Genomic DNA, 14,935 nt, shown 5'->3' with positions numbered 1-14,935 from the left:
CTCAAACTGTTTAGTTTGTCCAGTTTGGGCTACTGTCAAATAACATGGCGGCCTCCGTAGAGAGGACGTGTTCCTTCTAAAGAAGGCAACAATTTCTTAAAATTTAGATAAGTTAAAACATTACCGCTAGGATTATAAGGGCCCGAGCACCATCAGTGACATTATTCAGAATAAATAATGCTGACAATAAGGTGGGAATGATGCTGTTTCAAGTCGAATTTGAAAGTCAGGGATTATTATTAATCATTTTTATGTTTTTCTTGTGGTCACCATTATCTTTATTGGGCATAGTGTTGAATAGATGAGGGAATTTTTTCGTTGAGCTATCCTTTAAATTTACCCTAAAACATACAAGTGACATTCTCCATGTCGTCCTATATTCTTAAATGCAGTCTTTTCTACCACTATTAATACGTTTTGTGTAACTTTAGCAGAATTACATGTTTAACAGTCACTTCATTCACTACGCCGTTGATCCGGCAGGGGGCAGCAGCCGCAGCTTCCCTCAGAGCCGTGACGCCGCCGAAGAAGAAGAAAGGACTCGGAGGGAGGAAAAAGCAGCGGAGCAGTTTCTCCTGTTTACAACAACACAATGGAGCCAAGATGGACACATTCCGTCTGCCACCGTGTTTTACTGACTGGATTTACGCTGTGTGTTGTGCTAGGTGAGTGTCGCAGCCCGCGGCGGGTTCGAACTCGTCTCGGAAATGCCTAGCCTCGAGCTCGTTTTTTCAGGTGGAGTCTCAGCGGAGCTAGCTAGCGCTGTTATCTAGCATCCGATGTTGGGAGACACCTAACAACACCCGAACATCTGCCCCGGGGATCTGCTCATTAATCTCCCTTTGTTGGGCCCCTCGGATTAGAACCAAACCCCGTCGCCCCTTTCCTCCGGGGGCCTTTGTCTCTTCCTCTGTTCACACCTCACAACACGTTACGTGCAATGTGAGCAGAAGTTGTTAAATTGGCTAAAATCACAACAGGGTTTGGTGCAGATTTGCTGGCTGCCGCCCTTGTTCGCGTCCGTCCCCCGGAGTCCGTGGTGGGACCCGCCGCGTTGGCTGTTGAACCCAACCAGCTGATTCACGTTACATTTGAGCAGGAACGCGAACCTTTAGGTGTGTGGGACCGACGCCGATTTGAAGACTGTGTCCCACTAGTGTAGTAAATGTTAAAAATGTCCGCTACGCCGCAGCTGCTTTTCCAAAACAAGCAAATGGGCGTTAAAGTGCACGGTTTCCCAATGAGGGTTTGGTTTTTGGCGAGAGTCTGGTGGACTAGATTTTTTTTCTCTGTGTCTAGCGGGACAACGAGTCCTTATCGCTGGGGTTCCAATAACACACAGGAGGCTCGAGTGAACCCGGTGCCAACGCATCAGCTCCGGAGCGGCAGCAGCTTTAGCGTCCAGAAAACAAACCATCTCACTTCCTCATCCCCCCCCCCGAGGAAGATCGACAACTCACCTTCCTGCACATTCATGCACGTCATCGTTAAACGCAGCATGCGCGTGGTTATTGTGCAGATTTGATGCTTAGATATTTAGATTATTAATGCTCATGTCTGTCCTTGCACAATAGTGTTTTAACCAAATGCTCATGTCTGTCCTTGCACAATCGTGTTTTAACCCCTGAATCCCAGTAAGACTTCTGTATTGGTTTGTCTTGTAACATGAGAGGGACTTTAAAACCAGCACCAGCACAGTTTTCTTTATAAACACAGCTTCCTGCTGAATAATACAATTTTGGAATAATGCTTAGAAATATCCTGAAGTTTAGGGATGTGGTGGTTCTCTGTTTGGAATCACAGACTCTCATCTGACAGCTGTTCCTTCAGTCTCATACTGTGACATTAATTTCACGGCTGGCCTCGGTCACAATCATCTCTCTGTGCTGGAGTTTAAATCTCTGCTGGATGATTGTTTGACACGAGAACAGCGCTGCAGCATTCATCACGAGGTTACGGATGTTTTTTAATAGATGTGAGGGAGGAACTGTTTCATTAAGTGGTCAACATCCAAAATATCTCCACGTCCATCAGTCTGCAATAATCTGGCTCATCTGCTTTGATTATATCAATGACTGAGTGACAGATGTACAGTTGGAGGTTTGACAGCTCGCACCGTAATCAACTACAACTTGGTTTTTAATATAATTACAAGTTTATTTATAACAAATAGATCAAACGGAAGCACCAAATGTGCTAATTTTTACTCAACTTTAACTGTGTCACTGTAAAAATACAACATTTAAAAACACTAATACTTGTAGTTGATCCTGTACTCAACCAAACCGATTTACTAATCTGTCTTGTACATGTAAAGAACCTAAAGTCACTAAACAATAGTATTAACCCCTATTTCACCAGCTTCTGCAACTTATCACAATCTCTCGTTCATCATTTATTTATTCGTTCTCCAGATGGTTTCTGTCCATAATCTGAAAGTACCTTCCTCTTATTGGATTGGATCTTCCCAATCGAAACCTTTTGGTTTTCAAACCAGATTAAATACTATCTTAGAAAGCATTGAGCAGACATGTCTGAGAGAATCATGACCCTGACTCATTCATGGACACACCCTTTCTGTCTGGTCGAGATAATTTAGTTTTTTATTGATAAAAATGCACAGAAATATTACAATATAAAACAATATTAAATCAGTTTTGAGCAAAAATCTGCTGTTCTTATCTAAACACATGAAACAAGCTGCTTGTTGTTCAGTTGAAAGAGGCTCAGAGTTTGTTAGAGTTTGTTTTTCCACTGCTACAAAACTAACTAGTTCAGGTTTCACTTAAGTTCTGGTTTCATTTCAGCTCTATTGCAAACTGTTGTGCAGTGTTTTGGTTTCTGATGAGATTCAAACTTTAATCCGTCTCTCAAACTAGATTTACTGTCTTGTATTACATGGTTTAAGATCAGTGTCTTAACAGTGCAACCCCCCCCCCCACACACACACACACACACACACAGCTCCAATATGTAGAAGTGTAGAAGCTGTTGTTCTGTTTTTTTACCCTTGCCACATTCAAACTTGTAACCTTGGAAATTTGTTTTTTTATTCCAGTCTCAAAACCCACGTCTGCAATCGACATATACGCCGACTCCGAGGTGATGATGCAGAACGGCACCACGGGGGTTCTGCGATGCACCTTCAAGTCCTATGAAGTGGTCAGCAGCTCCACCACGGTGACCTGGAACTTTCAGTCGAGTCAGCCCGATAATAGGTTTTCCAAAGCACCGTACGTGGTAAGTCCTCGCCGGCCAAATCCGCTCTGGATAGAGCTCCCAGAGCTCCAGGATGTTTTCCTGTGATTGTTCTATCTTCACTGACACACAGAGAAAAGCCTTTGTGTTCTTCTGGCTTTGTTCTCCTTGTGATGATATAGAATCAATGATTCAATAATCTGCATGTTTATATTTGTGTGTTTATGCTGCTTCTGCTTTCGCTCTGTATATTTCTGAATTTGTCACATTTGGTTTCTTTTCAGCTTGAGCGTAGTCATTTAAAAAAAATCTCAACTGTGTTTTTAGTTTTCCTTTCTCATTCTTGCAGCAGACTGAGAACACGACGCTCTGTGTAAACACAGGCTCTCAAGTGGAGAGCGGCAGAGTTTTCACACAATGTTGTTATCCGTGTCGCCCACTCACAGCAGGCAAAATTATTTGTTTCTGGCAAAATGAATTATCAAGCTGGTTCAAACAACTAAGATCAACTGGCAAGTGCCAATTCAGCGAAATGAATAATAACGCATTGTGCTTTTCTTGGTCTCCACTAATCGGAGCTGATTCAGTGCCTCTACATTCACATTATTAGCAGCTAGAGGTTCTTGAATTAAAAGGGTAAAACTGCATGTTTCACTGTTACAACATGCAAATATTCTGTTGTAAGATTTGTGGAAGTTTCTGGTTCAGGGAAAAGAACGGATCGTTCGCAGCCCCTACTCCTTTTTGTTTAAATCAGTGGACCTGTCTCTGTGATCTCCTTTTAAATATAGTGACATAGATGTTGTTTAATGTTTTTAATTTAATTGCAGAATAGTCACGTCAGAGCTCACAAACACAAACACACACACACACACACACACACACACACACGGAGCGCTTCCACAATTAGCTGTTAACATTTTTGTTTCAGTCGTCCATCCGGATTTTCACACCCCACCAAACTTTTCCATATGGCCTCCACAGTTTGCAAATGTTTAAAAAAACGCCAGCTTGTTATTTCAACAGCTGTCTCACTTCTGTCCAGATGTTGGCCGCGACCCCCGATGTTGTTGTTTGCCAACCGAACAGCTGACTGTTTTATAGCTTTAACTGTTTTAATGCTGCTCTCGTGTCTCACTGGGAAAAAAAGAACAGAACCCAGGAAATCATGCCGGTGTTGTTGCAAAAGCAGCATTTCAAAATCTGCACCTTCCTGTTTAAGGGTCGTTGACATGGTTCACTGCTGTGGACAGTAACTTTTGGTTTTTCGAGACCACTGAGACTTTTAGGTAGGACTCCCCTGTCTTCATTTCAGTGGTGTCAGTTGTCTTCAGCAAATTGTCCTTTTTAAATCAACATAATAAATGGCGTATTGTGGACAGAGTGTCAGTCAAGCTCAACAAAAACCGGCAGCAGCTGAACATAGTGACTCGTGGTATCTGTGTAAGATTACGGGAACTTACATGTCGGAGTTTCACTCTTAGCAATCTACCTTTTGAGGTGAAAGTGATAAGTAATCTTCAGATGGTAAATACAGAAGTCACTCCCTCTCACAGCCAAATTGAACCAACAAGGCTTCTCCAAATCTCTGGCTCCGGTCTCAGGTGTTGAGGACACTTCAATGGAATGTTTTTATTTTTAGCCGCGGTGTCCATCGCTCACTCACTGGGCGTCAGTAGGTGTGAGTCTGTGTTAAACGCTGTGTAGAGCAGCACTGTGCCTAACCAGGTAGAAGAAGAAGAGAGAAATTTGTTTTTTAACAGAAAATCAGCTGTTAATATGGTTTAATCAGTGGTTAATTAATATTGTGGGAGGATACAGCGAACTTATAGCTTTCTATCTGAATTTCCGTGACTCCCTTTAAAACTTGGATGATGTCTGTGTGTGTGTCAGTGTTCGTGAGATTTAGGAATGAGGAGAAACACCTGTGCACAGATGTTCCCCGGTTCTGATTATCAATAACCAGTTAGATGATATCAGCGTTGCTCATATTGATCTGTTTACATTCAGCGTTGTGTCGTGCAGCAAAGTTTTGACTCGTCACAGCAGGAAAAGCACAAAGTGTAAATAATGAAATGATGATTATTGAAGCTCTAACACAGTCGCTGCCTCAGATTGGGGATCCTAGTTGTGTGTGTGTCTCAGTTCAAGTGAATTTGAGCCACTGCTAATGTGATTAGTTGTGTAGCTAGCGAGTCAGAATGTTCGACATGTTGATCACGTCTGCAAGGGGGTTGCTGTTTGTGTGTTTTTCAGCAAAGCTACACAACTACTACTGAGAGGATTCCCACAAAACCTGATTTCTTTAAACATTGCGACATTTTGCTTTTGTTGACATTTTCGCTGATTTCTTAGAGATTAGTTAATGGATGTTGATTAAAAGTATATTAAGCCTCTGCACGTGTTTCCTGGTGGACGCCGTCTAACATGAATATCCTCCTCTTTTTCCAGATTTTCTACTTCACGCACGGGAAGTCGTTCCCGGGAGCGATCGAGTTCAAGGAGCGGGTGAAGTTCATCGGAGACATCAACAAAAGGGACGTCTCTATACAGCTGAGTCCGGCTCAGTTCAGTGACAACGGCACTTTCTTCTGTGACGTGAAGAACCCGCCGGACATCATGGGAACCCCGGCTCGAACGGAGCTCAGGGTCGTTCTGAAAGGTGATTTATCAGATTTTGTTTCATCGATTCACTGAAATGTTTCTTTTATTACACATAATTTAATTTTCTTTGATGAAAGCCAACTGGAGGGTTTGTGTTAAAAGCCCCAACAAATACTGAGATGCGTTTTGAATGCGCCTGCTTCTCGGTGCTGAGGATTGTGGCCTTGACAAGACTCATCCACCCACTGACTCACACACACACACACAGCAAACACACGTGCTGATTGGACCGTTGGACAAAACCGCTTTGTAGAGATTTCTGAAGCCTCGTTGTGCTGAATCTGTTCAGAGGCAAAGAGGCGACTGTTTTCCTGTCAATTTGGCTTTTACCCACAATTTATTATTAATAATCAAATGTCATTAACTGAAATAGGCTCCATTTGATACCCTGTGGCTGAGTGGCACGATTCACATTAATGAAAACCTGGATTAAACCACAGATCATCCAAATGTTAAATGTTAAAGAAAATAGTGTTGAGAAAAAGCAGCAGTTCTCAATTAGTCTGTGATTTAGTTATGTTGGGACCTTGAACTGTCTTAAAAACATTGAATTCAATTCCCCCCAAAAATGTATTTAAAGAGAAATAAGAAGTATTTACATATAAAACCTAAATAATACTGTCTTCATCTTTAGCAGAGCCTAAATCAGGGTTTCTGCTTTGGCTTTAACAGTCCATAAAAAAGATTTAGGTATGTCTTAATCACGCTATTATAATAATTACGCTGCCTCCCCCCCAGTGCTTTATCAGAAATGTTTGGGCAGCATGCCGGTTCTTTCTCAGATATCGACATGAGCCAGAACAACCCTTCATATCTGTCGTTGAATTTAGTTTATTGTGATCTTTAAGTTGATCCTTAAAGATCTGTTGTTTACTTTATAGTTTCCACGTATGTCTCAGGGTTTTCTGGTTATTAACAGTTAACCCTCACCGCTCTGTAGATGACAAGTTGAACGTGTCGGCCCCTCACTCCGCCGGCAGTGTCCTCTCACTGTGAGATCTGATCTATACAAACAAATAAAAGGTGTGCCAACTCCGGGCCGCTGCACAGGAACATTCCTGTTGTGTGCTTTCATTTACACGAAGCCCACGACTGCGTGTGATGGCTTGTTATCTCACCAGGTTGCAGCTTCCATCTGCAGGTGGGACTTGGTTTTCCATTAACCATTTGAGATCATCTGAAAAGCCGCACAGCACCAACATGAAAACACATTATGTCTTTTTATGGATAGATGTTTGACTTCAACTTTTGTTTTCTCCTCTCACAAAGAACACTCGGTATTTTTAGAGAAACCCACAGACCTTTTGTTTACTTGCGGGCGCCCAGGTATCCGTGACACTCCCAGCTGAAGGTTATAATTAGGAGGAGGAGGAGGAGGAGGAGTAGGGATGAGGAGGAGGAGGAGGATGAGGAGGAGGCATCATACTTTGTTTATTGCTTGTCTACACAGTATTTGTATTAATCCGAGATCCCCTCTCTGTTTTCTTTGTGTGTCCAGAGTCTTTCACTCAGAGCAACACCCCCATGATAATTGGAATAGTGTGTGGAGTTTTAGGTCTGCTCGTCCTCATCGCTGTGGCTGCCTGCATCACCATGAGGGTGCTTCACAACCGCCACGATTACGAAGGGTGAGTGTCGTCTTGCCTGTTTAATTTCATCGCTCTGGAGCTCGTTAACACAACGAGAAACTCGCTGTATTTGAAAAGTAAGGTGGTTTCCACACACTCACTTGACGACTGCACAGGTTCCTGGTGTCTTTACTTTTAACGTTATGCCCTCAGAGACTTAATCCTCAAACTGTAACACTCCTCTAACTCTTTGTGCATGGGTGCAGGGTTCACTCTCCTTTGTTTGGACTAAACGCTGTGCATTCTGGGACGTTTGGATGAGAGTTTTTTTGTTTTTTTTTACCAATTCTTAACATTCTTTGTTTAAGAACAAAATAACGTGCTTTAGTTTTCGCCGCCGCCCTGTCCGTCCTCGGTGATCACACATTGACCCATTAACACGAAAAACGCTATCGAGGGAGAAGCCGGCTCCAGATTGGCCACTAGGGGTCACTGTTTGCTCTGGTGCCAGTCACTTTCCTCCATTGCAGTGTGTTAACTCGACTAACCCGTCTCACCAGCATGTCGTCTAACCACTGCTCACCCTCTTTCACCTCTAACAAACTTAATCTTCATGTGTCTGTGTCAAACTAACCCTCACCTGTGTTTTCTTTGTCTGGATTGAAACCTCTTTTGTCAACAGAAAAGTGTTTGTTTTTCCTGAGAAGTTTTCACTAAACCTCGAAATGACAGAAATTGCCTCAGGTTGTTTTTTGGCTCATGTAGCTGAGGTTGAGTTGGACCCTTTCTGCTGCTGTACATAGAATTGCAATGTGTCTTTGCTAGAGGTGCACAGATGAGCTGGTTCTAATACGTCTGATAAATTCATGGGCTGGATCATTTTTTTAGAGCTGCTCTTACATCATATACTAATAAGCCTTATTTATCTAGCACTTTTCTTAATACAGTTACAAAGTGCCTTAAAAGAGGATAAAACCTCTTTGAAAAATTAGAGACATGAACAGACGTAACCGGTTTAGTTGAATCTTTTAAGCCTTTATCTGTTAACCTGGACTCAGTCACAATTCAGGCATCTCGCAGGAATAACCACAGTTTTGAATTATCTCCATTCATACACAATTTAACTGTGAGATCACTTTTTAACCCCCCCTCCCCCCTGCAAGAGATACTGAGATATACCTTCTGTGATGTTTAATTTCATAGACTGAACTCTGGCCTGTAGTTAGTTTTGTTGAAGTCACCACCCACTCTGTGGATGTTTGAGTAAAGTATTCAGCACATAACATGTTTTCAGACTTTTAAGTTGACCTTTGGGAGCTGTCATGTCGTCCATTGAGAATTCACACCAGCTACATTTTATAATTTGAGTTGTGCATCAGCATCAGTGACCTGAACTCATCTGTGCTCCTCTAGTGTCTGTCACTGCTTTCATTATCTCTGTCAAACTTCAGGGAGCTGCACTGCACTCCCTGTTTGCATCCTATGTCTCATGTGCTCATCTCTCATTGTTTTTTACTTTCTTTTATTTTTGTCTTGTGTCCCATTACTCGTGTTGACTGTGCACCAATGACGGCAAATCGTAAACCTAAACTAGATGTACGTCCTTGGAAAGCATGAGCTCTCAGGCGCCGCAGCCACGAAAGAAGGTGGAGTCGGGCCTGGAGGGCTCCAAGAGTACCATTCCCCTGGGTCCACTACAGGTAGGAGCAGGGGACCGAGAAATCCACCGGCTGCCTCCTTCTTACTGGGGATGTGTTGTAGATGTGAAGCTCTGATTTATCCAAACACACCTGAAACTTACTCCTTCTATGATATCCACTGATACAAGGGCAGTATTTGGTTTAGATAAATCATAAAAACCTTTTTAATTATGTCATTGAGTTTATATTTTGCACATTTCTAAAGAGGTATTACAAGGTGCTTCATCGGAACAAAAGAAGCTGCATGAGATGGTGAAAATACAATGAGACAAAAACAGTAAAATTATAAAAGTACCAGGACTAAGAACAGGAGGGAAACAAAACATAGATTATATCAATATTCAAAACTTTGCCTTAAAACAAACACAGATACTTCTTCTTCTCTGGATTCAGTTTATCTCAGTGTCTTCCACCTCTTCATCCCAGACTGAGATCAGGACGTCACAGACACACACACACACACACACAAACACACACACACACACCTGAAAAATATGTACATGTGGAGTAATGGCAGCTTTACAAAGAAGAGGATCAGTCAATCATCAAAATAGTCATGTATCAATGTTCTGAAGATCAAATAATCAATAAACAACCTTAAGGTACGGTTTAACTTCACCTCACACAAGCACCTGTGAACATGAGAAGGGTTTTTTTGTCGCTGCATTTAAGAGTCAAACTGTGTCTCCATTAAAAAATAAAAATAAAGCTTTCATAGAAATAATAGTTATGATCTTCAGATATATATAACCAGTAGAACGGTAAAGCTAAATGTCTTTCATATGCAGTTTAAAGGTTCTTCAGGCTGTTCTGATCTACTTGTTCTGATTCATCTATATTAACTTGTGACTGTCGCTGACTTTCTTTCTCATGCTGTGTGTTCCAGGGCCCGGTGATATACGCCCAGCTGGATCACTCGAACAGCAAAAACTCGTTCCATAAGAATGAGCCGGTCGTCTATGCTGACATTCGTAAAAACTGAAGAGGAACAGGGGACCAAAATAAGACAAAAATGAAAAAAAACAGATGAAAATCACAGTAAAGTATCAGACCTCTCTTATCACCTTCTCTTGGGAAGGGTGGGATTCAACAGGGACATAACCGGTGCAGTTTCTTTTTTATTTGTATCTCATCCTCTGAAAGCATGACGCTGTTACGTGATACCATAATGTCTCCACGTGCTTTATCATGAAGACACGAGCAGCATGAGACGTCCTCGTGGACACCACAACACCACACCACTCCCATCACATCAGCCTGGAGGTTGCTCTCCGACACAGGGATCAACGTGAAAATCTAAATATCATTCCACACATGTCGACAGGCGCTGTTAAAGTCAGAAGGTTTCCACGAACTGTTGCACCAGCCGAACACAAGTTTGAGCCTTTAAGTGCCACAGCTGCAGTCAAGTGACCGAACAAGTTCATCCAAAAGAGAATATCAACGTTTTTTGTACATATTATCCTTTTTTATAACGTTTCATGTATTGAACTAGAATATCAACCGATGTGAAATTCCCCCCTCAGCTTCAGTAGCTCACACGGCCTGTTTTACAGAAATAACTTCTTGTAGGTACTTCTCTGCACAACGCCTTCAGCTGAGAGACGTTTTAATTTATTGTCGGCAGCCCAAAACCTTCCTCTGAAGGAGGAATCCTTTGCCTGGGTTAGTTTTCCGGACTGTTAGTATTTCTTTACTAAATCAATGCTTGTTAAATTATTCTGTTAGAAACCGACCTGATGTTATTTCAGGGCTGCGTTTAAGTGAAATGGGAGAAAAGAAAACCACTACAAACCGTGAATCCTGTCCCATGTGAAGTAGCTTCAGGACGCAGCGCTCATCTGACCAGCATCACTTCATCATTCACCAGTCGGCTCAGGCCTGTACGACAAGCGGCTGTGGTCATCAACTGCAAACACATCATTACCAGTAAAGACGGAACTCATTCGATGTGAGAAAAACAAATCTTTTAAGGAATATAGTCCATTTTTTATTTAAAACAAAAAGTCTGTTTGGGACTAAATTCAGTTTTATTTAGAGCCAGGTGGATAGGATTTAGTAAATAAGGAAGTAAAACATTGTTGATATAAAAACTGGCAACGATTATCAAACCCTCATGACCGAGAGGATTTTTTCCAGTTTAATTATAAACTGTATTCTCTCCTGTATAGTTTATTCTGTAAGATAAGAACCTTTCATATCAGCAAATGTCTTTGAAAGACTCATTAAGTTATTTGAATCAGCCGACATGTAAAAACACATCCTATGAACCAACCTCTTCAGTGACCGTCACATGAGTGAGAAAGGAAAATGTCCCGATCTCTTCTCGTCTCCCGGCTGGTGCAACAGTGAACTGGAACCACGGCTCACTTCATCTCCACAGTTCCATAGTGAGTTTGTTTTGTTGGGGCAAAGTTAGACTTCCATTGCCCTTCAGTAACCTTGCATGCAGCTCTAATAACATCTACCAGCTAAGTTTGGTACTCGTCAAGTGTAGGTGTGAAGCAGCGGAAGCCGCCCGACGCTGTGTTGCTGTGAATGCTTCGCTTCTCCTGTAAACTTCCGGCATGTTGTTAAGGTACCTTTTTTATTAATAGAACAAAAAACGCTGCCTCCTTTTTGATTTTCACTTCAGTTGAACACGTTTCTGCTTTAAACGACTTTCTGTCTGCTCAGTATTTGTCTTAATCGGTAAAAAAAAAAACCATTAATTATCTGCATGGTTATAGGTGTAATTTTTGAATAAAAAATTATTGCTGATTGTGGCGAATTATCTTTTAAATCTTGAGTGATTTCCAGAAGATGCACGATGAAAAGAAATGTTCAACTGAGGTGAAACGTCTCCTATGAAACCATGGGAGCTCTTATTGGTTGGAAAAAATAAATAAACACTAAATACACTGTTTGCATGCAACTTACTAACAGAACAATCATTATTATGGGAATATGCGCATTTCTTTCTTCATCTACATGTCATGTTAAGCTCTTTTTTATTTTATTTTTTAAACTAATGGGCCAAATATCTGACAGTTATATTAGGTAAGTTCTCATGAGAAGCTTTTGTACTTTAAAATGCATTCCAAATTAGATTTTCTTTTTTTTTGTCTTGACTCGTTTAAAAGCCAAAATGTCATGTTGTTATTTCTCTTTTCGTTAAAACAGTTTCGGTTGCATATGAACAAGATGTTTTTTGTGTCGTGACCGTTCCGAATGCCTTCAGCTTCAGCTTGTGATCTCCGAATGCAGTAACACGTCCTTGCTGACCAGTACTTGTATATATTTCTTGCTCGTGTAAGATATAGTGCCGTTTACTGTAACTCATTCCAGTGTGGTATGGCTGTGGATGTCTTTCCAGGGAAGGAAAGTGGTTTGCTGTAGAGGTCTAGAGAGTTGGTGGCATGTTTGATGTATTTTCCCTTTTTTCTTCTAAGTCTTAATTATGTGTCAGCGGACGCTCCATTGATTCGGCGCCTGCAGAGAGGGTTGAACCTGTCAGGTCAAAATTATTTGAATCAGAACTTTCTTCAGTCGACTGTTTGTAGAGAAAAACAAACCAAACTCACGTGTTGCATTAAAACCAAAAGATCCATTGCCTGAATAATAAGAGAAGATACATGATAGAACAGCTCTGAAGTGGAAGAGTGAGTCTTTCTGCCTTGATCTAGGACTGTAGCCATGTTTGCTGTGAAGCTAAAACACAATCATTGGATAAAGCAGAGCTTTGTTGTCCTCGAGGAATGAACTCAATAAATACAATGCAAAAAAAAAAGTTAACTGTACAACTAATACTATAATGTGATATGTAGATAAAAAGGAAGAGAGAAACTTGACATTTTGTAGTTCACCATGTGCTAACGATAACGTGCTGCAAATGTCACACCTGTAACCACGCCCACTAGTGATGTCACGGCATTCTGGCCCCACCCTGAAGTACCCTGCAGGGAGAGAAGTTCCGAGGTTTGCGAAATCAGGGTTTCCAGCTGCTGCAGAGATTCTCTGTACCTCGCAACAGTTGTAAAATTTAGTTTCTTTACGTATGGTGCTAGCATTTAGCGTGCTAGCATTATACGTTAGCAATAATAGCTGAGACTCACGGAAGTGCTGTGATTTGTTTTGGGGTAAAGTAATTAAGTAACACTTAAAGCCGAAAGGAGCAAGCATGCTATGCCCCCCCTATTTATCATTTATAAACGTTAACTCAATCCTTTAATCTTGTTTACTAATAGAATAATTTAAAATACGCCTTAATATGTTGCTCGGTTATAATATCTGACAAAAACTGAGAATTAACCCTTTGATACACAAGTTATGCAAACTCCTAACGCACAATGTGGGTGAGAAATGACCCGTATTCATTTCCTGTTATTTCATGTACGGCTGAGTGCATGTTTTTATAGAAATTATGATTTGTGATGATCAAAAACAAGTAGTAAGTAATACCTGAAAATAATATTATATAAAATAATTAATTTACTGAAAAGATATTGGGGAAAAAAAGTGAGTCGGGTCACTTTTGAGCCATGTTGTGTATCAAAGGGTTTGTAAACACTTCAGATGCCTTAATATTTGCTCACAGTTAAGTCTAGAGGAGTCAGTGAGAAGTTAAAACGTTTTTTTTTACTGTAGGTGGCGCTAAAAGTCAGGAATGATGCGTACAAATATGAATGATAGGACCAAACATTGAGTCAGAGCCACATTGTGCTTTTCAAATGTGGGAAATATTTTTTTATGTATATTTTCCATTTTCACACTTGTGTCTTAAATGTAGTCGGCTGTTATATCTGTTCACTAAGTTCTCTGCGTTGCCGTTAAACACTTCATATTTTAGACACTCCATATTTCCATTTGAAACTTTCTGACTGAAGAGAATCCTGATTCATTTTGTTTCTTTCCGGTTCTTTGCAGCTCGGTGCTGAAGGCGTTGTGTGTTCTTCCAGATGTGTCCCTGCTCTAACGTCTCGTGTTAGTTTCTGTCTGTTACTTTACAAGCTAGCATGTATTTCAACGTATTCACCAAAAAACAAGACAGAAAACAAACCTGTATGATACCGACGAACCTTTTTACAGCTGGTCACTTTGCTCCTGTTCCCCGACTCGTTGCCGTGTCCCAGTGCTGTCGTTAGAAATTGTGATGTAAACTATAAATTATGAACAATTTCCAACCTGACTGAGCTCACGTAGCGTTTTCGGGGAATTGGAGTGAATACACACGCTGCCACGTTCACTCCGCTCCCGACGAGTCTTAAAGTGCGTACTTAGTGTCTTTCGATGGTAAATAGTTGTGTGTTATTTGAGAGTTGTTTGGTATGTTTTGTTGTAAAACCTGCACTATGTCTTGCGTATCAAAGACAACAAATGCCCTGTGATTTTTGTTTTTGTTTTTCGTTCATCTCCGAGTGACCTTGGCCTCTGTTTAACGTCCTTAAAACTGGAATGTTGTACATTTAGTGCCTTTTACATTTCATCAGCTAACTTGAACATCTGCTCAAAATAGAAAAGATAAGATTCATTTATTTTACTTTTATTGTATGTATTTTTTTATACACATATCGCCTCTGTATCCACTGTTCAAATTTTATATAAAACCTATTCCTGGCCAATTATCTCATGTGTTTGTGCTGATTTGTATTATTCTCTCCATGATAAGAACTTTATTTCAGCTTTGATTTGTTTCCTTTCCTAATTATCATCACTTAGAGGAGGGAAGAAGTTAACATTTTCTCAGTCATATAGTCTTTTTTATCCAGAGAACATGGAATTCACAAATCATTTCCAATAAAAAGGATTAAAGTAAATGTTTGACCT

At 40.9% G+C, this 14,935-nt stretch overlaps 1 protein-coding gene across 1 annotated transcript; it reads left to right on the top strand.

Annotated features, from left to right (window-relative positions):
* Positions 1-536: 536 nt before the first annotated feature.
* mpzl1l (myelin protein zero-like 1 like) lies at positions 537-14,733 on the top strand. Its single transcript, XM_062405966.1, has 6 exons — positions 537-665; positions 3,059-3,240; positions 5,650-5,860; positions 7,361-7,490; positions 9,025-9,130; positions 10,017-14,733. Exons 1-6 carry the CDS (start codon positions 593-595, stop codon positions 10,110-10,112), a joined length of 798 nt encoding a protein of 265 aa, XP_062261950.1. The 5' UTR covers positions 537-592; the 3' UTR covers positions 10,113-14,733.
* Positions 14,734-14,935: the final 202 nt, after the last annotated feature.

Source organism: Platichthys flesus, chromosome 15 (assembly GCF_949316205.1).
Source record: "Platichthys flesus chromosome 15, fPlaFle2.1, whole genome shotgun sequence".
NCBI lineage: Eukaryota > Metazoa > Chordata > Actinopteri > Pleuronectiformes > Pleuronectidae > Platichthys > Platichthys flesus.
The sequence above is the reverse complement of the archived record's forward strand: the minus strand, read 5'-3'. Positions and strand labels throughout refer to the sequence as shown.

What these genes read in the sequence shown, in the direction of transcription:
- mpzl1l (XM_062405966.1), top strand. Translation starts at nt 593, where the DNA reads ATGGAGCCAAGATGGACACATTCCGTCTGCCACCGTGTTTTACTGACT. An exon ending in TACGCTGTGTGTTGTGCTAG is followed by an intron (nt 666 to 3,058) that starts GTGAGTGTCGCA and finishes TTTTTATTCCAG; the next exon opens with TCTCAAAACCCACGTCTGCA. An exon ending in AACCGCCACGATTACGAAGG is followed by an intron (nt 7,491 to 9,024) that starts GTGAGTGTCGTC and finishes AACCTAAACTAG; the next exon opens with ATGTACGTCCTTGGAAAGCA.